General features: G+C 37.4%; 2 protein-coding genes across 3 annotated transcripts in view; one reads left to right on the forward strand and one right to left on the reverse strand.

Moving 5' to 3' along the window:
• Positions 1 to 602: 602 nt before the first annotated feature.
• Positions 603 to 7755, forward strand: METTL21C (methyltransferase 21C, AARS1 lysine). Its single transcript, XM_035557086.2, has 5 exons — positions 603 to 751; positions 4328 to 4488; positions 5307 to 5449; positions 6969 to 7086; positions 7361 to 7755. The coding sequence occupies exons 1-5, from the start codon at positions 603 to 605 to the stop codon at positions 7753 to 7755; spliced, it is 966 nt and encodes a 321-aa protein (XP_035412979.1).
• Positions 6862 to 25125, reverse strand: part of TPP2 (tripeptidyl peptidase 2) — a 50131-nt gene continuing 31867 nt past the window's right edge. The window contains exons 24-29 of one of the 2 annotated variants that reach the window (XM_035557006.2): positions 20606 to 20757; positions 20389 to 20485; positions 19322 to 19452; positions 17818 to 18025; positions 9680 to 9799; positions 6862 to 9051 (exon numbers count right to left, since the gene is read on the reverse strand). In XM_035557006.2, coding sequence (XP_035412899.1) covers positions 8962 to 9051; positions 9680 to 9799; positions 17818 to 18025; positions 19322 to 19452; positions 20389 to 20485; positions 20606 to 20757 — 798 coding nt within the window. In that variant the 3' untranslated portion in view covers positions 6862 to 8961. The remainder of the gene's footprint in view (positions 9052 to 9679; positions 9800 to 17817; positions 18026 to 19321; positions 19453 to 20388; positions 20486 to 20605; positions 20758 to 25125) is intronic. The other variant, XM_035557005.2, reaches the window with a different exon arrangement.

Consider the following 25125-nt stretch of genomic DNA (forward strand, 5'->3'; position numbering starts at 1 on the left):
AAATACTAGATTTTGGAGAAAAAGAACCAGGGAGCATTGGAGCGAGCATCGAAGTGTTTCACACAGTTGGTGTGACTGCTGGAGACATCCCGTGGCTGAGGTGGGAAATGCACAGCCCCATGGGGGGAAAGGCTCATTCTGGGTCACTCCCGAGAAGAACGTTACCCAAATTTACCAGCTCTTCACCCAAAGATGCAAATCCTTGCACACTGAGCTTAATCTGCTTTGCCACCTGCCTCTCTCATTCCTACTGTCCACCCTCAGTCATTCACCCAGGGGCTGTCTTCCAGCCTCGCAAGTTCCACAGCTCCCCTCAAACTTTTCTACTCCAATTTCTTCCTAATAAATCTATTCCAAGAAGAGGGGAGGGCAGAGGCACAGTGGAGTGGTAAATGCACATAACCCTCCTATTCTTGAAGCATACAAAGGAATACACATTTGGCTTACGCAGACCACACGGGAACACAGAGCCCCTGGCAGGAGCAGCCTCACGGCCCCGTGAACTTTTCTCCGCACTTGGGCTACAGCCAAACAGCCACTGCTACTACTGCGCTACTTTGCCCACGTTCAGCAGCTCACTTGGGTCAGGACTGCGGATCGTAATGGCCAACACGAAGAGCAGACTGGAAAAACAGAGCAAGAGGTCGGAGGAGGCTGAGGTTTCGTTCCTGAGGCTGGAAAGCTTCGGAGCGCAAAGCCCAGGAGCATTTGCGTTTCATGCTGCAGCTGGAAAAGAGTTTAGCGTGAGGCAGTAAGTGCCTGGTAATGTTGCTGTAAATAGCCCGCCATTCCCCCGCCGGCACAGGGCAATCCCTTCCAGGTGCATGCCCCTATAAAAACCTCTGGAACGGGCATCCTCCTGTAGGAACCTTCGGCGCCCTCCGTCGCAGCAGGTAACCGTGCTGCTGGCCCGCTAACCCTGTCTGCAGCGTGTTTTTTTTTCTGCTGACTAACACGGGGAACAGGGCTCGCTGTATTCCTCGATTGCAGAGAGCCAGGCCAGCCAACGCACTAGGGCACACCCCGCTCCTGCAATTTCATCAGGACTGACATTCGCTGCTGCTTTTCAGTATTTTGATGCATTTACCTTGTGGGCTCACGTATGGTATAGGTTTATAGTGATGTTCCTAGCGCTGATATTTATTTCCTAGCATTTTTATATATGCACACACACTATATATATATGTTATATATATGTGTGAGACTATATATATGTTATATGTATGTGTGAGACTATATATATGTTATATATATGTGTGAGACTATATATGTTATATATGTGTGTATATATACATATATATATTATTCAGTGCATGAGAACATAAGGATATTGCATGAACCCAAGGAAACACTGATGTTTGCGCACAGCATGCTGTGCCCTAACTCACAAAGAACACAGTGCAACTGCATTGCCCATTGGAGCAGATGGAAGTGGCTTTTGCCAAATAATTCAGACTAAAACAGACAATGCCGTATAACTTCGTGAAAGAAATAAATGTTTCAGCCAAGCTGCGTTCACAGCTGAAGTGACACCGTATTGCTCACTAACCTACCTTTTCTTCCTTTTTTTTTTTTTTTTCCCCTCCATGTAGTCAGATTTAAAAAGATCTTTCCAAGCAATGAAGGTTAAGAGGCAGAAAGTTTATTCTTATAGGGGGTAAGCTATAACTGTAAGGTTTATATTCATTGTTCAATTCACCCTTTAGTATTTTATTACCTTGTTAATTTCATTTAACATTGATAAATAGACATAACTTTGTCAATTGTTCTCTTCCTCACGTTCTGAAGAAATCAAATGTGATTTTGTAAGCCATTTTGTTCGTGACAGTTAAAGTCCATTAATGAAGTCAATACTAGTTTAAATACTTTGGAAACTACAAAGCTTAGATGATTTCCCTTCAGAATCACTTTGCAAGGAAATTAGCTGTGAACAATCAGAGCGCGCCAACAGTTTCTAAGGGAATAGATTCTGCTTGGCATATTATTATTACATTTTTTTTGGTAAGATGTACCATTTTCAATGAAATATTGATCAGAAAATTGTCAGAATAGTAAGAAGTGTCAGTTCTAGTCACACAGCAGAAACTTGACCATCTTACACACAGGGCATGTAATAATGCAGACATCACCTATGTGCAATGAGCTTACTCAACACTGACTTGTCTTCAGGTAGTTTGTCATTTAAAATAATAACACAAAGCTGTTCATCGCTGAGCCCGAGACGGTAATATACTTGAGTCCAGACTACACATAGTCTGTACCTAAAAAGAAAACAACAAATTTTTACTTCAGTTCATGAAATGTATCATTAATAGTTATGGCAGCAGGCTGTATAAAATAATAACTTTCTATTTGCAAAAGTTACACCTATGAAAAGATATAAATGCTATAACATCTAGAAGTCCAGCCATAAACCAAAGCCCATTGTGATAAGTGATGTATAAATGCAGAGCAAATAAACCCTTTCCCCCAGAACTGTCCTCTAGGAGCTCAGGCTCCTTATGGACTTAAGGACCATTCCAGGCTCACCACAGTGTTAGTACGATATGTTCAGAAGACTGTCTTCGAGTTAGTTTTTCTCCTGGCCACAGCAGTCACCAGTTATTACAGATTCTTCTATTTTCATGTCACACCTTGCCAATTACGTAAGCATTAATATATTTTCCCAGAAATTTCCTATAACATTAAAACACGATCAGATTTTATTCTAGCTCCAGATATGAAAAAAAAGGCATTCCTGAGAACAGGCAGTATACTTTTGAAAAGTGAGGCTGCATAGAAACCATTGCTGTTTTCTAAGGAGGCACGTTATCAAAAGTGGAGGAAAAAAAACCAAACACATTGATGCATGCACTCAAATGCCAGGGAATGCTGTAGCTGCAGCATTATCTTCAGTCTCCTACCTGTCTACCTCCAACATATCTTAAATTATATACAAAAGATATGCAGCCAGAACTTGTTGCTAGCTAGATGGAAGCCCTCTGAGGGAAACAAACAAACAAACAACAAAAAACCACAAAAAAACACATATATCGGTAAAAATCAAAGTGCTTTAAAGCATTCTGTTTTTTAACAGTACAGAATCACCGCCACAACTTTTGAGCAAATGCATTGCTACAGGAGTCAGAACATAAATCCTGTCCTTGCGAATAAACAGAGTAGCAATAAGGAATATATCAGGTATCAGTAAAACTGCAATGGTGTCAGTATCATGTGTGCAAATAAAGCACCCACACAAGTCAGCAGTCACTCGGCCACTTAAAAAACGACCTGAAGGCACTGCTGAGCCTCCGGGACCCTGCCAAACCTCTCCCCCTTCTGTACAAGATATCCAGAGGAGCCCCCTGTGGTGTGATGCAACCCAAATCACACAACCCTGTCTACAGGGCCGGACATGTGGTGGAGAGATCATGCAATCATGCCTTCTCGAGAATGGGAAAAGGCCAGTCATGGATAAAACTCAGCACGCTCCAACCATCATGATACATGGGAAGGGTGAATTTGAACAGCCTCTGGCCAGAGGAAATCAAGATCCAGTTTCATTTATGTATGTGTGTATATAACAGTGATTAAAACTCACATTAAGCAAAAAGTTTCATCGGCAGTTTTGTTTCTCCCCAGGCAGATTTAGATCCATCCCTGCTCCCAGTCACTAGCTGGTATCAAACAGCTCCTTACGATGCTGGGTGCTGCCCACGTGCACTAGAGATGCAGAGCCACATGACACACGTGCTGTTCTCCAAAGCAGCTCACTGTTCCAATCTTCTCACTGCAATTATTTCCTGACTGCAATCTATGCACTGTGCAGTTCACTGCATCTCGGGGCAATTCAATTAGCTGTTCTGCAGGAGAAGGCAGAGAGGTGAAGGTAACAAAAGCAAAACCAAGGCAAATTAACCAGTTTTATCACATGAACGCCAAGTCCTGAGGCATGGTAAATGACACTGATAAAAAGTCTTAGATAAAAAGTCTTAGACACTGAAAGACAGTTCAACTTTTTCAGCTGTTGCTTCAACCTGTATGAACACCAGGGAGCTCAATGTGCAAGGAGCTCACTGTTCAGACCGATTAGCGGTATCAATTTAGTGACATTATGATAAATTGTTGTTGTTTGTATGATAAAATGAGAACTCTGACTGCATTACCAGAAAGTGCTTATAGCAATTTCCTCCTGAGTGGGGATGCCACCTCTCATCATGGTGTCCTGCCCCCTCATCGTGCCATAAAAACAAAAGAAACAAAAAAACCCACCCAAACTTCTCACTTTTTTCTCCCTCCTATATTATACGGAGTGCCCTCCAGCTTTTCCCTCCCCTCTCTATTTCAGCTCTTGTGCCATGATCTCCGCACAGCAGCCACGGTTCCCCAACAAAATACAAAGAGTAATGGACTGCCAAACTGAGGAAGAAGCCTGTGAAGAGCAGTATGACTCTGAAAACTGCACTTGCAGCTCCACATGTGCATCATCAACAGCAGAATCCAACTCAGGTTTAATCCACTTTAAATACTGCTACTGCTATGGCATGCTAGCATCGCATAGTTTCATTTTCCTTAGTCTTGAAATAGTAAGTGTTACCATCACGTTTCATTTTGAAGTCTATTTTTCTACTTCCCCCCCATTATCACATTAAATCTAGAAAAAAGTACTCTATCTCATAATTAATAAATATATTTTAAAAGGTCTCTGGATTTTATTTAGATATCTGAGGATTATTTCTCAATTACCATCAGAGAGATGATCATAACGTGCATTAATTGGGCTGGCACTATTGAAGCTGTGGTATTACAAAATTTCAACTCCAGCTAAACTGCTTGAACACCTACCATGGATTCCAGGCTGCCATCGATTAAAATCCATGCAAGTCAAAGCATGCTTTTTTGCAGCCAAAGTTAATTTTGTATCACCAAGCATATCCTGCTAATAGGCTACCTGCTCTGATGAGACATGCTAACACAACTGTAGTACTGACATTTACTGAACAGTATATCATGTATTTCAACACATACTTAAAAAGTGTATCGCACAACCCTCCTTTTGTGGACATATGGTTAAAAAATGATAGCCACTAAAAAATGCTGCAATTTCTTCAATGTAAGATGTAAAACCTAAAGTGGAGACGTTTTACTTTTTGTAAAAAGAAGCTTAGCATCCTAGATCTCTATTGGTCATCCTCTTCTTCTAGCAGGCCTATCAAGTTTAAGGATATGAGTATAAAAAGACAAAAAATGCAAAAATTTGGTGTTTGTATCTGCTGCATGTAAACACATGCATATAAAATACAAATTTCATCTTCTCTCTCTCACAGATTCACCAGTAATTCTTAAAATACTGCAGAACTGGGTTCCCAGAGTTTCCCACTACTTTGACAAAGAGCACTATACTTACGCAGGCCACCAGATCGTCATCCAGGAATCCATAGAACACTTTGGAGCAGTGGTATGGCCCGGGGTAAGTATTCAACACAGCATCCAGAAGGTTGACATGACAGAAAAGTCAGTCATGACAATGGCATACAAATCTTAATGAAATTTCTTTAGCTGACAGCAGAAGCTTCCTTGTGCAGAACCAAGCTGTGTCTTCAACAGAAAGCTTTGCCTTATGGCTAATTTAATACCGTTTGGACTAAAACAACTGTGACATGTAAATGAACAAATGGTAAATTCTGTTTAAAATGTGCACCTTTAAGTGGAAAGGAGAAAAAAAACCACCAACACACACATCTTTCTATTTGTTAACTGGATGCAGATATTAAAAAAAAGTGTTTGGAAACAGATGGATAGAAGTGTTCAAGCTTCCTCCATGTTTCCAGTCACTGCTGGGATGCAAACAATCACCATTACTAGAAGGAAAATAAAGAAGAAAAATGTGAGAGTTTGTTGTGAGAGATTACATAAAGGAGTTTAAAACACGTATATTTCTTTTACAGAACAGTCTGGAATAACTCCTTTGCAGTATGGAAAACCATACTTGCAAAGAGGTGTGCTCCAGTCTTTGCTCTCCCTGCTCTGAAAAACAGAATTTTATGCAGACTCAGAAATGTGTCTTTAATGGGAACAGATGGTCAACTGATGGAGACATGAAAATTAGGATTTCAGAATTTTCCAGATCCACATTTATTGAAAAAGCTCACAAAAAATGGCTGAGAATTTCAAAATAAAAAAGAAGCGTATGGATAAGTGAAACAGTAGCTTATTTTGGTTATGTCAGAGCATCAGTTCTCAAATTAATCAGGTGTCAGAATGCAGATGGTAAAACTTTCCAAGAAAACCAAGAGTGGCACAAAGTGGCCTGGTGATTCATTAGTTGTCAGCATTCCCAGAGCAGGTAGTCAGTGTTGTATTATGAAAAGCACAGTAGTTCAAACAGTAACATCACTCCAAAGAAGAGAAGCGGAAAAGGGCCAGTTAATTTCTTTGGCATCTGTTTATATTAATTATGAATAGCAAATAAATCGGCTGTTTATTTTTTTTTATGAACACCTGATAAGCAATACTTGTTCTCCTACGCAGCAGTAAACTGTCTTTGAAATTTACAGTATCATCAAGACAGGTGTTGAGTGGATAATTAAAAAAAATCCTTTGCAAAAAAAGAGTTCCAAAAATCTCTGCTGAAGCCTAAATCTATTTTATGACAATAAAGTATAACATTATTATAAACCATAACATGACTTTGTGCATATTGTTAAACCTCATTTGCTGTTCTGTGTACAGTTCACACCTGAACACTACCTGTCTTGAGCTGTGAGAAGAATCACAAAGTGTATAGATGTGTGTTGCAAATTTGTACCTCACAAAACCTGAAACTAAAAAGGAACTGGATTGGATTCATATAAAGAACAGGACACAATGTTTCTTTCCATATTATCTTTATGTTACAGCCTTCGGTGTTTTCCACTGTATAAAAAACAGCATAAAAAATCAAATTAAATGTTGTGCAGCTTAACTGATACGTGATACTGATATTTTAGGCACTGGCTTTATCTCAATATCTGGAATCAAATCAAGAACGATTCAACCTCAAAGACAAGCAAGTTTTGGAAATTGGCGCTGGAACAGGCTTAGTTTCCATTGTCGCCTGCATCTTAGGTTAGTAAATTCCTATTTCCTTTGGATTTCTTACAAAAGATAACCTAGATCTGCTCCTGTCAGTTTAAAGCAATGAAGCAACAGTTGAAATTAAGACTGTTTGACACTGCTTTTTAAAAAAATGAAAGTTATTGTCAAATACAGTTTTGTTAATAAAGTAACTACCCTAGTTATTGCTGAGGGGAAGGCTGGGGGAGGTTATACAGATAAAAGTTATACATAAATATGTTCAACTATATACCTATGAATTAAAACAAATTAACATTTTCTTTAGGAGCTTATGTCACAGCAACTGATTTGCCTGAAGTTCTTGAAAATCTCTCATTTAATATTTCAAGTAATACACAAAATATGAATATCCACAAACCTGAAGTGAGAAAACTGGTATGGGGAGAAGGCCTCAATGAAGACTTTCCTTCATCAACCTACCATTATGATTTCCTACTGGCAAGTGATGTTGTATACCACCATACAGCTCTGGATCCCCTGCTAGCAACAATGGTGTATTTTTGTCAGCCAGGGACAGTATTACTATGGGCAAATAAATTCAGATTCAGTACAGACTATGAATTTTTGGAAAAACTTAGCAGTATATTTGATACAACTATCCTAGCAGAATTTCCAGAATCAAATGTCAAGCTGCTTAAAGCCACAGTAAGAGAGAATTGAAAAAAACAATTACTGATTTTGATTTGTCAGCACCTTGCAGTTTGGAATGTGATATAGTATTACGGTGCACCCTCTGTGCATTTATGTCTGTAAAGTTGTAGTTGTATCTGAGTTTTGCATTATGAGTTACAAAAAAATGGGCAAGACAATGATACAGTCATTTGTCTTAGGTTCACACACACGATTTTGTTCACAGACCAATTTCACTCCACTGAAAGAACAATGTTAGTAGTAATAAGTTAGTAGAAAGGCATTAGCAGAAAGCATTGATCTTCTCAGCTGCACTGAACTTCTGCAGTTTGTATGGTGAATTTCTGTTTCAGCAAGTTTCATTTATGTACCCTTGGAGAAACCAATACAACTTTTAGCTTCATTATTTGTTTTTATTAATTATAAAATAATCTTTTAAAGTATCAGAGTGCACATGGTGTTTTTTGATCTTCAGTCTTGCACATTTATTCTGTTGTCTTACACTTTTAACATTATTAAACATATATGTATAGCTTTACAATACCTGATTAAGATTTAACTGTCTGGCACTTTTATACACGTATCAGCCTGTCCTGATACTCAGCTTCACGTGGATTTTTGAGTTTGCCTGACATCACTCCAAAATGAAAATTTACAAGAGCACCTATGAATCAGCAATTCTGTTACATGTTGTAACAGTTTGAGAGGTTGAATTTTTCTTAAAAAACAAACAAACAAAAAACCCACAAATGTAAACTCTTGCAAACAATACAGGTAATGATGTCCCATTACTTTAGTCTAATAAATAAGTTTTTAGCTACTCTTGAAGTAGCTTTAAGGCCTTCATACAATTGGAAATGAAATTAAGATCAAACGTTAAAATTCATTTTACTGTAAAAAATACAGAGCTTTTACAGGTTTGCAGTTAAAATTAACAGTTAAGAATCTAACGTGCATGCAGTAAGCTTTTTCAGCCTAATTCCAAATTCCAAATCCTTCGTGTTGGCAGTTCTGGCACATCCATTGCCAGCAATGGGATGCACAATAAGGAAACTCCCTGATGACTGGAGTTCGGTTAACAGGTATTAAGCTGTACCCAGGTGCCTTTACTGATAAATACACACAATTTAATAATCAGCATTCAGCAATGAAAACATGCGTTCCAATAGAAAGTCAAACTTATCTTTTCATATCCTGCCCGTATAGAATCGCTTTCGGTTTACAATTGTCACTTTTCTAGAATACACAATAATCAGGTGGATACATGACAGGAAGCCAGTTTTCAGTGAAAGTTGCACAATGAGTCCATCCAAGTAACTTCATTAGCTGAAGAGAAACAAACGTTAAAAGAAAGTGAGATGGATTTATTTAAACCCTTCCATTGAACACTGCATTCACATGAACATCTTACTTAAGAAGTCTACAATTAGAAACGTAAGACTGGAAACCTGGAGATCTTTGAATTACTTAACCCTGAAGGGGGGAAAAAGAAAACCATTCCACACGATTTACAGTCTTTCAACTTAATGCACAAATATTTTGGAGGACAAAATTTTATAGGAGTTATTGTAATTCCTATTACTTCCTCACCTATATTCTACTAGCATTATTTGCGATTAATACCACTAACAATAGCAGTGGTTAAAAATCAACATAATATGATTTAAATATACATACTTTTTTTGCTAAGTTATCTCAACTTTTTTTTTTTTTTTTTTTTTTTTAATGTCCTACACTAAGTTCCAGAAGGTAAATCTGCTAAAAGTGATAGTTACAAATGAGATATTCTAGAAGGAAAAAAAAAATGGGCCAAACCACAAAAACCTGAATGAAGCTAAAGTGTTAAAGTTTGGCGAGTTCTACAATGTAAAAGATAAAAGGGATTATACCTCTCTTACTTTTAAACGCTTACTCAGTAGTAACATTGCCCATTAGTTTACTAGATAAACCTTACCTGAATGCAGTTCTTCAAGTTGTCTTTCGTTGGCTTTTCTTCTGCAAGTTTTGTTGCAAACTTGAGACCTCTGCCATACATTTTGTTTACCAATGCATGCTTATAGGCAAAAGTTAAAACCTACAATGTGAAAACAAACACAATTTAGATATTTTAATATTTGAATCCTACAAGGCTTAGCAAAAAATAGCAGATTTTGCTCAGGCAGCAGAAGTGACTTAAAGTATTAAAGTAAAACATATGCACAAAATAGTTTGCATTTTTCTTTGCAGGAAAACAGATGATTCACAGTAGTAGTTATAAACAAAAATTTTCTAGAGACTACTTCTGACTTCCTGAACACGTCCAACTTCAGAATATCTTATGCAATACAGATTTCATTATTCAAATTTTTTATTCACCACATTTCTAGCTTCTTTGGACTTCCATTTGCTAGAGGCAACTGTACGGTATAAAATAATTAAAAAAAATAGCCAAGAACCAGTCAGGTGTATCTCTGACCCACAGAAACAAAGACCCAATTGAGAGTTTCGATTCCCAGGAAATGAACTTACTGCAGAAACAAGTATGAACATATATACTGAATGATATATATATATATGTATATATGTATATATGTATGAGTATATACGTGTGTATATATAAATATACATATATATACATACACACACACAGGTATGCACATAGTTATAAACAAGCAATGAAGACAGGTAAGCATGAAGACAAGCCTTAGATTTTGGTCAACTCCTCAATACTGATCCTGTATTAAGAACAGGTTATAACAAAGCTTCCCCTTGATGATACAAACTCCAAAGAGAGAGTTTACAATACCTGTCAATGGTATAACTGGCATGTACAAATGTATGTGTCTACTTCAGAGTTAATGTAAAATAAACTAGGTTCTGAACACTCAAACAGGGTGTTCAGGGTGTTGCCAGATAGTTCATACCACTTCACCAGTTACAACACTAAGAATTAGTGCCAAATTAAGCACAGCTTCATACACTTCCTTTGGAAGGCTCATACTAAGTAGGTTTTATTATTTTTTTCCCTCAAATAGTGACAGCACCGAGATTGGAGAATATGGTATTAGTGTGGTTAGCAAAGTTTTTATGAAATCTGGTACTAAAGTTTACTATTCATTTGCTCTCGCTTAGTACAATAGTTATCCCTTTCCTCTCTGACTCCTCCAATAAAAGTCACATTTTCCCAGCAAGGTATACTTAAAACATAGAATTGAGAAGCTAACAGAAACACTTCAAGGATGTTAAAAAATACTTTGTATTACAATACAAAAATGTACATACTTTCCAGAAATATAAATGTTAAGGAATCTGACATCCCTATCCTGTAAGGACTGAAGACCCTTCCTAATTTCAGCTACCTGAACACGCTTATACTGAATGTTAATTGCACACACAATTCTTTGCAGGATCTATGCTTAAAAGACTGAGCTAGAAGAAGAAATAACACGCTTAATTATCATGAAAGAAAAGGTGTAATTTTCAAGCTCTGAAGTATATGTCAAGCACTCAGAGTTGCTTGTTCTTCTGTCTTCAAGTACTTATTTTGTTCTGTTGAAGTATTCACTTAAGCTACAACAGCTTTTGAATACAATTCGTATTAGTTTAAACAGACATATATGCAACAATGAGCTTACAGCACCATTCACATACAAATTTTCCAAATATCGCTATTGGAAAAGTATTTTGCATGCTGTGTTCTCAATCCAATTATTTTGGATATTTTCCTAGAGCAAAACACATCAGCAAACACTTCTGAATAACTGCTCAGTGGGTCCATTAGCAGACTAAATTGGTTAAACTAAACAACAAAAAAAATCCCTTCTGGAAAGATGATAGAACCACAAAACAAAAACAGAAACAAACAAATAAACCGAAATCAAGTGAAAGATGCATTGGAGCTCTCAGCAAATATAACATATTAGAGGCTAACCAAAAATAACGTCACTGCTCTATTAAGAAAACTCTTACCTGACCCTGTAAGTTTTGAATGGCTACTGAACATCAGTGATAAAGGCAGGAGGAAAGCCACTTGACAGCATTTCTTTCGTAACAGGGCTTCCTAGAGTTTTTGTGGCAAGAAAACAAAGCATTTTACGAAACACCCTTGCTCTGGCCAAATAAAAGTTTGGGTATTTCTACATGAAAAAAAAAATAAAAAAATTCTGCTGGACCAAAAGTTTAAAACAATGCTCCAAGACTTTTTGATAAGAGATGATAATTTGTCTTAGTGCTTGATAAAAAAAAAAAGTCAGCTGTAAGCAAGTTAACCAAAACTACCAAAAGTTTGTTAGCACTTCAGAAGTTAAGAATAACATAATAGATGCTTTAAAACCAGTATGGATTTACAAGCAAAAAATTTAGGTAAGAAATAATACTTTGTAACTTGTGCATATATTGGTTAAGGTAAACCTTATAATTAAAATATTGCAAGCTTTATAGTACCACAGTAATGAAGATAATGTTTCCTCGATATGTGTAAGCAAAATGTAAACTGGAGTGCTATTACGATATAACATACAGCTGCTATCAGAACGTATAACAACAGCAAATAAATTTATTATATACAAAAGCAGTTGCTATATGAAAGAGTAGAAATGAATTCTCAATATTTCATATTATTTCATAATTTCAGTAAACATAAAGGCCAGCTTTTCTAGAACAAGTGACATGGACCAGATTGGCCAAAGAACTATAAACAAAGGGTAATAAAAAAAAAACAAAACCAACGTGCACTTCTAGAATAATGGGTTTGGGGGAATCACTGTTAAATACTACATTCCCCAAGCTAATGGCCTGTGATAAGCATACTAAATGCCCGACCTGCAGAGGTAGTTGGATATTGAGCTCCTCATTACTTGCCTAAGTTGCTGATGGTTACATAGAGATGTGTATTTTGGATGATAAAGTTCTGAAGCGATCTCAAGACATCTGCAGGGCTGAAGTATTTTAAAGCCTGAAAATGCTCTTTAAAAACCAGTATGTTTTAAGTTCCTCAATACTAAACTACCTAATAAAACCATTCGTACCTTCATACCAATACATAGGAAAAGGAAAACAGACTTATATAATCAGTTACTTCATTATTTGAACTGTTCATTAAAACGTACCTACATTTACAAATAATTACAATGCTAGGTTACACAATATAACCTATAGATAACACACACTCCAACCACTTGTAAGAATATTGAAGTTGTCACGCTTATTACCAGCAATTGAGTTTCTTCAGGTTCATATATATCTATGGCAATAAACTAAGGTTTCTTGGCTACCTTTGCTGACTCTCTGCTCTATCAAATGTTTCATTATAAATAAAAGCAATATTCATACAAAAATTGACTCATTTTCTAGAGATGGAAGGAGTTCATGGAATCGAGTATACAGCAACAAGCTTTTGACAGTGACTGAACACGATCAGTTGGAAGAGACAGCTGCACCTGACAGTAATATGAAAAACACTCCAGGCTAAAGATGTTTAAAAGGCAGGATGGAAAGGTCTGGGTATTTTATTTGTTTACTTATTTTTAAACATGACTTTTTCCATATCCCCAAACAGCTAATTTAAAGGTTAACATGCATTAAATTCAATAGATGAGTCAGTCCCAGTAACAAACAAGCAAATCCCACTAGTCTCCTGTAGCAGTTTTGTTTAAAACTGGGGATTTGGGCCAACAAATTTTGAAATTATGTTCTGAGTAGAAGAAAAATTTCAGAATTTATATTCCAATACTAAAAACACCTAAAGCACTATCACAAATGTGTTAGCATGATCAAACAAATACTGGCTGAATAGAACTGCTTCAAGTAGGGTGTATTTGAAATGCTTTTGTGCGCAGAGTACTTAAGTATTTTCTTTCTTGTGTCATTTAAAATTAAGCTTCAGAAACAAATGATCTAACTAGAATAGCTGAAAGTGTGAACAACAATGTACTCACTATCAAGAGTCAGCAGCAGCTTCCCTACACACTTGCTATAATGATGACACAAGCATGACACTTCAATGGAAAAGAGGAAATTAAAGGAACTTAAGAATGCCCTCTGGTAACACACATGCTTCAACAGCAGAAGAGAGGTGAAACCAGTAGTAGCACTTGATTTACTAGAGGGTGAGCAGAAACAAGTCTGTGTGTGATAACATTCTCAACTCACCTTTAGAAACAACATAAAAGAAAACATTCTCTTTTGGTTTTCAGAAATTCACTTAGCTTTTTAATTATTTTCATCTGAATGAACTCTGACTTAAGTGAAGCTTTGAAGTAGAAGCACCATGTTTCTCTCAATGCAATATTCTATCTAAAGCCATACAAACACTTGAATCATCGCTGCAGTAACTCTAGTGCTTCTTTTCCATTTGTTCTCACCCAGTTGTTCCATCTTATGAACATCAATGACCCAAAGCCATGTTCCTGTACAGACAAGAGCTCCATGTTTTAAGAGCTCCACGTTTTAAGTTCCAACCTCATAAACTGGAATAACTTGGCTGCCTTTCAAGGACTCCTTCATTTGAAGGACATTTATACGAGGCCTATTCCTGATCCTACATCATTACTTCAAACTTTACCTTCTTCCAAACTTTTGTTCTTCAAAAGGCAAGGCAGTCATCCAAGGCTAGGCAATATAGCCAAGCCACAACACTTCATTTTATCACTCCTGCTTAAGTCTGCCCAGGGCATCATTACAGAAAAACTATTACAGTCATTTTCTTGGTTACTATTAAGGTGAGTTTTGCCGAGCACGGGTCAGCTGGACTGAAGATCTTTATCAACAGAATGGATGCTATTGCCCTTACTCAAGCAACAATACCTGGTAAGTATTCTAACAATCTTAGAATCTGTTTTGAAGCCTTAAATATTACTTTGCAGAATTAAGTCCTCGACACTATTCTTAAACTCTCCTCCTCAAAGGATGCAAGCTACATGAGCAGTAAGGTTCCTCTTAATTTTCAAAACTTAAAATTTCCTTCTACCAGTCTTCAAAATAAACTTATTTGCACTAAGCAGCTTAATTTGTTTTTAAAATAGCAAAATACTCCAGAAGTAAAGCAGAACATTGCATGCAACACTGAGCTGAAAACTTACAGTACTGCTTCTTCTACATAAATAAAAAGTTACAAAGGAGGAAGACCAAATGCTACTGTAGATATTTAAAGCATTCTGTTGACCTGTCTATAGGACAGAAGACACTGACAAGACAGCTTGAACATCAGATGCAGTTTGGCAGAAGTGGGTAGAATGGAGGAACTAAGAAGTGTTGAATTCATTTTTTGAAGAAAAGCCCATGACACACATGTATTGCTATTCTCAGCATTTACAACAGAAGATAAGAGGAATATAATTGTGTTTTTTTTCCCCCCTATGCTTTTTTGTGTCAGGCCATACCATAATACAATTCTGTAGTCTTGGACATTAATAGTGATCCTTAAAAAAAGCGTAATTGGGTACTCATCATACGTTTATGTTTTTGAATGACCACACAAATAACACTCCTTCACTGGCTGGAAACCACAGTGCTAACAGCTGAAACATCTCATTTGAACTGTGTAACTGCTAACTACAGCTAGATCTCAAGAAAACTACTAGAGGAACATGACACCTGTTAGCAATAGAAATGAAAGAATACGATCATCAGCAAGCATATAATTTCTGTAACACAATGAAGAGAAACAAAAACCTTTTCTTTATTGAAAATAACTTCCCTGACTCCAGCCTTAGTCCTTTTCTCCAAATCTGTTAGCAGGGAAGATTATTACAGCGCACTATTATCTCCTTTCAAAGCAAGGTTCTCAATCCCACTAAGACCTAAGTATTTTCACAGTATTTTCACTCCTCATCCCTTTCAGAGTTTCCAGAAAGAGAAAATGTAAAAGTAAAAATGTGAAAAATTAAGTCTCAGTTCCAAAAAATTGATAGCAAAACTATCATTGCATAATTACTGACCAACATACAGGCTTATAGATCACACAAAGCACGAAGAAAAGCACCGCAGAAACTAACAAGCTATGCAAATGTGTTGGGTTTTCATAGCAAGGGCTTGGTAGCAGGGGGCTGCAGGGCTGGCCCACCTAGAACAGATTGCCCCAGCTTGTGTCTGATCAGGTTTTGAATACCTCAAAGGACTGAGACTTCAACACCCACATGGGAACATCATTCTAGCATTGGATCGCCTTCACAGTATAAAGCTTTTTTTTATGCTTAAGTAGAAACTCACGTGTTCTAGTTTTTGCCCATTGCCTCCCATCCTGTTGCTGAGAACACTGCAAAGAGCTTGGCTGCCCCAGCACCACGTATCTATTCACACTGAAAAGATCTACTCGAGGCTTCTCCAGGCTGAACAGCCTCAGTCTCTCCTCATACAACAGATGCTCCAGTCCCCTAATCTTTGTGGCCGCCATAATACTACGCATGCTAGTAATCACAACTGTGCTGATACAGGGCAATTTGTTCAGCAGTGAGAGACCACAGAAGACAAGCTGTACATGGGCCAGATGGGTAGAGTAAGTGAGGCTACGTATGGGTACAGGACAGACAGGCTGCAGAAAAGCATGGGACGACGTACCTCCCGTGTCATTAGGGTACGATAGACTCATTTTCTCCACGTTCAGAAGCCACCAGATTCAAAATATCCCAAGCACTCTAGAATATTTCTGCACTAGAAGTATCCCCAATCAGTTTAGACTTCAATTTGACTGGTAATACCAAGAGGGAAAGCAAACAAACACACTGCATAACATGCAAGAAGTCATTTACATACGAAATGCTACTACAGGGTTAAAAAAAAGTTGGCCTTTTAGTTCTAATTTAAACATAAAGAAGAACCTATTTTCAGAGCGAAACCTGAACATGAACTTAGACATGGATCCATGCTTGGATCCAAGAGAGGTTCAAATCCCTAATCTGTCCAATTCAAGCCAGAATTACTCATTCCAGACCAAAATGCTTTTCTTGATCAGCTTCCAACAGGATGACTACACTGACAGTTTTTCCACTGAAAATATTCCCATCATGTTTACAACCAAAAGATAAAAGTAGGACAGGTTTCACTACACTGGAATACAATATTGCATTTAAAGATAGGCAGCAGGAAAATCATGTCACATACAACATGATTAAAGCATAAAATCTGCTACCACAGGATACTATAATTGGTTAAAGTTTAGAAGATGAATGCTTAAAAGATGTATGTGTACAAGAATATATACACTAAAGAAGTGAGGGTAGATACCATCAACCTTCTTGTTCAGGCCTCCAGTTCAAGCACAAGTTCTTAACCAGGAAGAGTCCTTACGGTCAAGTAAATTAAGTAACTTATTATTTTTTTTTTTTTTGTAACTATCTGAAGTGTTTTGGCAATTTAACTGAAATATAAATAAATACACTGGTCACATCATCTTCCACTAACACAGCCATATGTAGAGTTACACACAGCAACTAATTAAATAATACAGAATAACGCACCCATTAAACATACAAAATCAACTCAGTATATTAAAAACCGTACAACTATAATGCCACTATAATGCCTCAAGAGATTTTTGTTCTGGAATAGCTGTCTTGAATGAAGCAGACAAACTTAAGTCTCAGGATTAGGAACCCTGAAATAACAGGGAATTTTGTGCTAATCAATTTAAGCGTAATCATTTCCAAGGGCTTCTTCTTTTACCTCTATAGACATTACTAACATCAAAACACAAAACTTCTCTTGTCCATAGTGTAGGAGAGGCTACAGAATGCAGGACTGAACAGAGAAGGGATGCTGCACACTTGTGTACAGCTGGAACAACTCAGAGGTTAAACCAAAACTATTGCCTGAAAGGTACAGAAAGAAGCAATTCAATAAAGCCAGCACCTTTTTTCATGGAAATCTGGTACTGTTCTACACCCTTCCCTTAACCTCTACATTAACACGCGGAGAGCCATCCCTTACCACGGTTCTGATAGGCTTCACAAAACCTCTGTGGAAAAAGGTCATTAAGGAAGCACAACTTAATGGGGACAGCGTGAAAAAGTAGAAGAGAGGAATGTATGAGGCTGTGCTCACAAAGGTGGTGCATAATTCCGGGAGAGATCATCTAAATATACAACACGCAAAAGAAAAAGTCTGCTCTGCTCTTACCTTGCTGTCAAAAAGATCAGTCCATTTTGTTGTTTCCCAGAATGTCTCTGTCAAGGCTTCTGAGCAGCTCTCGTGATCTTCATCTTTGCCTTCAGTATCACTGGAAGCTGCCCCATCTTGGGCCTGCAGATGAAGAAGCTGGTCAGCCAGTGCACTTCCTTTTCGACAAAGGGCGTCCACTAAAGTACTCTTCTGTTTTTCCATTTCACTAGATAAAAATAGCAAGAAAACATACTAAGGACTTTTCACAGATATATCATTACAAACAGAATCAGTACTGACTTTAACTGTTATCAGCAGTTAGCGCACACGAAATGAAAATAAGCACACAGACCATTTTAAAAATAAAGCTATTTACCATAAATAAAAATAATTGGAAAAGAAATTAGAGATACTCTGCATTATACAAGCTCAATTGTTCTCCCAAATCTGAAACATCTTTGGCATTTTAAGGCAAGGATAACTCGGGATTTGAAAACTGCGTAAGCCAGCAACTAGAAATACAGCTTTACAGTTCTTGGCATTATAAACGGAGTCAAATCCAACACTAACATAAGCAGATACGATTCTGCTGACTTCAAAGGAATTGCATGCATTTAAAGCACCGCTGCATTTGGTGTTCAATTTCAGAAGTTAGATTCAACCACATGATTTAATGGGTCAACCTCCCAAGAAATGTTTAGAATGAAATGTATTATGGCATAACTTCGTTTTTATATCAGCAACTCTAGAATTATATGCAAATATTCAGGAAAGTTAGAACAGATAGACTCATTTTATAACTGAAATCTGTATTTTATCTAAAATAACAAAAAAATGTGCACCTCCTCTTTTAAGGGACTTATCTTCAAATCTGTTGCTCTTGTATTTGTGACTAAAACAACACCTCAACACGCACTAGAAAATCCACCAGTTACTCTCCAGACTACGGTGTCACGTTCCAATTACTGTCTTCCTAGGGATGTATACTGGTAATTCAGAGGAACGTATCTAAAACTAAACTAAGAATTCTCAAAAATACTTGTAAGCACAAGTGTGGTCACCATGCCTTTCACAAATTAAATCTTTGGCAAGTGGTTATTTCTAAAACTGCTGTCAATTTTGCCCTCTAATCCACAGCCAAGAGGTTGCAAGGTATTATGAAAAGGCAGCTAGCATTCCAAACACACACCTCCACAGCGAGGCCTTAGTTTTCCCTCTGATTTGAGATTTATCTTTATACAAACTTAATACCCCATTTTTTGGTCTTATTTACATCCTGAAAGCACCTTTGTTTATTTAACATTTCAAAGCAAAAATTTGCAGGCTTCAGTGTTCCTGCATTCTTGAAATATAATAAAGAATGAAAACTTCTTAAAAGCAAACTTGAAACTACCTGTGCCTAAAAAAAAAACAACTCATAAGTCATTTAGTAATGTTATAGTCATTCCAATTCTTAACAGCAGAGACAAGGTACATAGATTAGAAAAATAGGATGCAAGAAAATTATTTACTGGGTAGGTACTTTTTTATAGTAGTTGCATCAGGTCTGGGATCAGTCTTCATGGCAAAATAAACTGCTAACGCTGTCTGATCAATATGAGAGATCACAGTATTTGCAGCTTCAACAATTTCATCAAGTCTTTTCATACGTTCCTAAATGAAGAATAAAAAGGTATTTAGCAATATGAAATCATACTACTTGATTGTTGATTTTACTACCACTAGGAGAATTGCAAAGGCACACAGAAATAACATGAAGTGATTCAATATGAACTTTTCTACGTTTTTTCCAACTTTTCATGCAGAAACTCCTGATGAGAAGTCTGCATTATCAAGATTTCACACATATGTACTACATTTTACTGAAAATAGATTGTAAAATACAAGGTACGTATAAGCAAAATGCAGTTTTTACAGGAAGAAAAAGCCCTTCCAGTACAAAGGAATCCTCTTAATAAATAATGGTAGCAGTTGTTCATTTCACAAAGAAATGCAAAATCAGAATCAAACAAACAGAAAAAAATTCTGACTAAAAACAACTGACATACAGATGAAGCTGTTTATCTTCAAGATGAACAAAAAAAATATACATAGACTTTTGTTTAATAGTTCATGGTTCTCATTTTTGGCAACACTGACATATGATGGACTTAACTGTGTTATTTAAAAGGATTACTGTCCCCAGTTATCTGGGCAATTCTTCTACGAGAAATTACCAATTCAGTGAAGGAGCACAATGGAAAGTGTGCTTGTCTCGGGTACCACTGTTCAGAATAATACCATTGAAACCTGAAGCAGTAAAGAAGCTGCTTTCTCATGTTTATATGTTTTTCATATGTTGAACTGAATAAGGAGCAAATGATAAGCAAACATACTTTACGAAGGCTTTCATACTACTGCAGGGTTAAGGAATTCATGTTATGGAGGTGACTTATTATATTACTGCCAGTCTAATTAGAAATTTCTGCTTTATTATACTAAGTACAGCTAAAGCAGTCACTTCAAGACCAAACACGTGGGAAGAAAGATTCAGTTGTTTAGGCCAAACTGATGCAGTGAGACAAACAAAGTTTTGTAATGTTAAATAACCTTTTCGGAATCCAGCTGATGAAGTCTTGCAACATACAGAGGAAGATGATTAGGAAAGGCTTCTTTCAACTCATTGTACATGTCAGGGGTATCCAGCCTAGAAGAGAGAAGGACAGAGCATGAAAGTACAGATTCTGGAGTTTTTAATCCTGGCATTAAACATACAGTTTCTTTGTATAGCTGCTTCAAGGTTGTGTAGTAATGACAGCAGACGTACTTGGTCATCCATTGTATTTTTAGATCTCGTAAAGCTTCAGCAAATTCTTCTTTTACATCTTTTTCTTTTTCCTGTTCTCTTTCTTTTTCTTTGCTGCCATTTTTACTCTTTGATGGTGATGGTATCAGATGATAATGAACTGTAAGGACATCCTGGAGGTGGGAAAAGAGGTACATACTGAGAAGGATACAGTACACTTTCTGATGCGATAGAAAAGCTAAATCATAACAAGCAACTACTCTGAGTAGTACTCACATACAGTGAGTAAGGATTCCAAGAGCAAAAGGTATATGTCACTAAGAATTCCGAAACTGCTCTAGCTTTTTTTTTTTTTTTTTTTTAAAAAAACAACACAATATGAGGATCTAAGTATCAGAACAGCACACTTGGTATAAGACAAAAAAAGCTTAAGACTGAACAAATCTGATATTTTTGTATTCAGATAATTTTACATAATATTAGTTAGGGAATTGGAAGTTTAATTTTTTGTTTTTAAAGAAAGCAAATAGTTCGGTTAAAAGGCAAAGGAGTCAGAGATTCTATCCTACAAATGGGGTACTAAACAAACAAATGGACGTGACTGAATTCTAAAAATACTACAGTAATATAAACATGAATTACAACACAGGATACACAAATTTATTCCTTCTGAGAGAGTATTTCTTCCCTGTTGTGCCTACTGAAAAGCTGGTGCATCCACAGTCAACTGTTGCCCAGTTTGATGCTACAGACTTTCTTTCCAGTTTCACCTGTAGCTGTGCTCATACTAAGCAGACAACAGCTGGATTTTATTTTTGAAAACTCTATATGCTAGCAATGAAATATCACCATAGTTTGAGTTCATGCTACACTAGTTAACAAATATCACATGAAAATCAGCTACAGCTATTAAAAAGAAAATTCTAATTGACCTTAGCCAATGCTCTGAAGCCCACTTCCTGAGATAACTTATACACGCATTTCCAAATAAGCCAGCATTAGACTTTAGTCATTGCTTCTAAGACATTACAGCTGCTGGGCAGATGTTTTTTTTTGTTTTTCATTTACTAACTCTGAGGGCACATGTCCAGACAGTCTATATACCGAGTATTTCACAGAGAAGTTTAAATCCTCCAGATACCATTAGCCTGTTGAATATCACGTAAACTATTGTGTTGCCTGCTCAATTCTTGTGGCAATTTAGGTATTCAAACCAATTATTCCAAAATAGATTTTACATGAATACATTCCCCATAAATGAAGTCAGTGTTGCATAATGAAATAAAATCTTGTGCACGATTTATTTTAGTCAATTAATGAGTATAAAGGTGACTATTACAAATTGTTACGCAGAACTTTGGAATAATGGACTTAAGCACTACGCTTCTGAAGCTATGAAAGAACACTGAGGCAGAACAATTTTATCTGAATGACAGTCCAAACAGATCAGCAGCTTGCTAGGGTTTACTGAAAACTATACTGGTAAGACTAAGTGGCAGTATTCCCCCCCCTAAGACAATCCTTCCAGTTATTTAATATGTAATTACAGGTAAAGCACAAAAGTAACGTTTACAGATTTTTTTTTTAAACCTAGTTTAGATCACTAGTACACATTAAAGTGTAGTTTTTAAAGTGTAGTTTTCACAGGCACTACCCTGCACACGTGCACTTCAAGTATGATGTGCACGACCAGGCAATACACCTAAACAAGACCTCAGCAGTACCCAGGCCAGAGTGTGACAAAACACGTCATGAAGGCAAAAGCATGCAGCAGAGGGTACAAAAGTCAGGACCCAGTGGTACAGGGGCTAGCTAAGGTAATTAGAAAGGTAGAAACAATGTACTTCATTAAAGCAAACCAAACATTTTAAAATGCCTACGAAGTTAGTCCAGTCAGAAAATCTGAATCAGTAATTTACAATGTCTTTTTTAATATAGATCCTACGCTGAGACTAACATTTTCCTAAGAAAGAAACCTGCCTCCCTAGAAATATTCTTCTAGTATTTCAAGATTTCCTTCCTTAAAGTTCTCTTTGCGGGTACTTGGCAACATGTTTGGGGTTATGTATCTAAACGGCCTGTCCATTCTCAAGCCTCGCCTCTATGAGAACTGTGCAGCCCCTGAGTTACCTGAACATCCCAGACACTGTCCTTGCCCTTAAAGAAAGGCTCATCGGAGCTTAAGGAGAAGAAAGGCAACTCTTCGCAAGAGCTACAGACAGAATGGCAATGAGCAAGCATATTATACGCTGGAAAGATTACTTGAAGGCAACTTTCAAACTAATGAGGAAGCTACTACCCTTTGTTTATCCTCTAAAAAGATTAAGCAACATTAAAAACTTTGGAAGTATACATGATACACACTTTGATCAGTGTGCTCTGTGCACAATTTGATAAGCCTCAGAGGGTTTCCTTCTAACTAGAACTACAAACTGTATGCATAAAACATCTACAAGGTGCTCAAAAGAGCTACACTAACAATTAACCATTAAATTTAAAGATTTTAATTTAGACTTCTGTCTGATGCTTTGACATCCGGTACTTCACATGGAAAAGCCCTAAAAAATACTGCTATTTGCATTTCAAACCATTCAACAGAGTAACTAAGCACAGCAAAAAACTTCCTGAAGAAACACATCCCTGGTCTCATTTTCCTTTTAATGAATACCATGCATATGATGTCTGCATACACACAGCTGAAAGTGTGTAAGGAATTCATATCTACTTTAAGATGCAAACAGCGTGCACAACATTGGTTATTTTTAAGGCAGTATTCTTGTTTAACTGAAAATTGATTTAGTTCCTTAAAGTCACCAGCCAGGTTGACACAAAATTTGATCAGATACATTCACTTCATTGCATTTTTGAAGGCCTCCTGGTTAGACAGGAATAACGTCTAATGCTGAAAGAAGTCATCCAACATATTTCTTCTTACATTTGACTTCAGATATTTATCAGGCTTCCACTGCCATTTATCTATAACTGCATAGGAAAGGATGGCAAAGTAGGGAGAAAGATGTACGAGCTCTGTCCTTCAGCCAGCAGGGCAAGGGAGGAGATTCTGCCCCTCTGCTCTGCACTCCTGAGACCCCACCTGTAGCACTGCATTCAGCTCTGGGGCCTCCAGCACAAGAAGGACGTGGAAGTGTTAGAACGAGTCCAGAGGAGGGCCACAAAGATACTCAAGGGGCTGGAGCACCTCTCCTGTGAAGACAGGCTGAGGGAGTTGGGGTTGTTCAGCCTGGAGAAGAGAAGGCTCTAAGGAGACCTTACAGTGGCCTTCCAGTGTTTAAAGAGGGCCTAAAAAAAAGCAGGGGAGGGGCTCTTTGTCAGGGAGTGTAGCAACAGGTCAAGGAGGAATGGCGTTAAACTAAAAGGGTAGGTTTAGATTAGATATAAGGAAGAAATTCTTTCCTGAGGATGGTGAGGCACTGTCACAGGCTGCCCACAGAAGCTGTGGATGCCCCATCCCTGGAGGTGCTCAAAGCCAGGCTGGATGGGGCTTTGGGCAACCTGGTCTGGTGGGAGGTGTCCCTGCCCACAGCAGGGGGGGATGGAACTGGACGGGCTTTAAGGTCCCTTCTGACCCAAATTATTTTGTGATCCTATGATATTGTTGTTCAAAAGTTGCATTATGTAAGGTAACAAAAAAATTGCTTCCGACAGACCAGAAAAAGTCAATTCTGTTTCCATTCTGACCACATACAGGACAAAAGCTGGAGACAAGGGAAGAGTCAGATTCTAACTGAATGACAGAAGTTAGGTTGTGAAAGAAGTACGGTACACAACCATTGCTTTTTCCCCACACAGCTGTTTAGCATGTGCTGCTCCAATAAGAAACAAGCACACTTTTAGGGGTAAATCAGCTTCCCATGCCAAGACAGTGGGGTTCTCTCCACTTCAGTGGGGACCAGTTCAAAGGAAAACATCGGTGAATTCTGAACTTTACACTCACCCTATCTGTCTGACAACTGAACTTCATTTTTTTTTTAATAAAAAAAAGTTCTGCACTTACAGAAGACAGAAAGATACTTTGTAAAAACCCATACCTAAGTGTTTCTATTATTGTCTTCAGACAAAATCAAGTCCTCAAAGCAGAATATCAGGGATTAGATGTACCCTTCTGCACTACATTTCCAGTAAGGCAAAGACTCTTGCTTATTATGTGAAAAGAACCCATTGACGTTTTTGTCTAGTTACGAAAGAATTAGATGTCTTCTTTGGAAAATCAGGGTGTTATTTTCTGGCATAACCTCAAACTGCTTTCATGCAAAACAGAAGCACTTTACTGCAAGAAATGCCCACCCTGGGTTTCTGGTAGTATCACGCACATAGTGGCAAGCTAACAACCCCCGACACCCCAAAATCAAAACTTTTTCTGCAGAGTAGTCATTAGTATCAGAGCAGAACTAGGCATAAAATAAAAATGAGACTTGGAAATAAACACTTCTAATACTACAAGAGGGCCTGGACTTATCTCTGAAAAATAATCTACATGCACCTTTTTGACTGGCCAGGCCACATAATAAATACAGAAGCAA

The sequence above is a fragment of the Cygnus atratus genome, chromosome 1 (assembly GCF_013377495.2).
Source record: "Cygnus atratus isolate AKBS03 ecotype Queensland, Australia chromosome 1, CAtr_DNAZoo_HiC_assembly, whole genome shotgun sequence".
NCBI classification, from domain to species: Eukaryota; Metazoa; Chordata; class Aves; order Anseriformes; family Anatidae; genus Cygnus; species Cygnus atratus.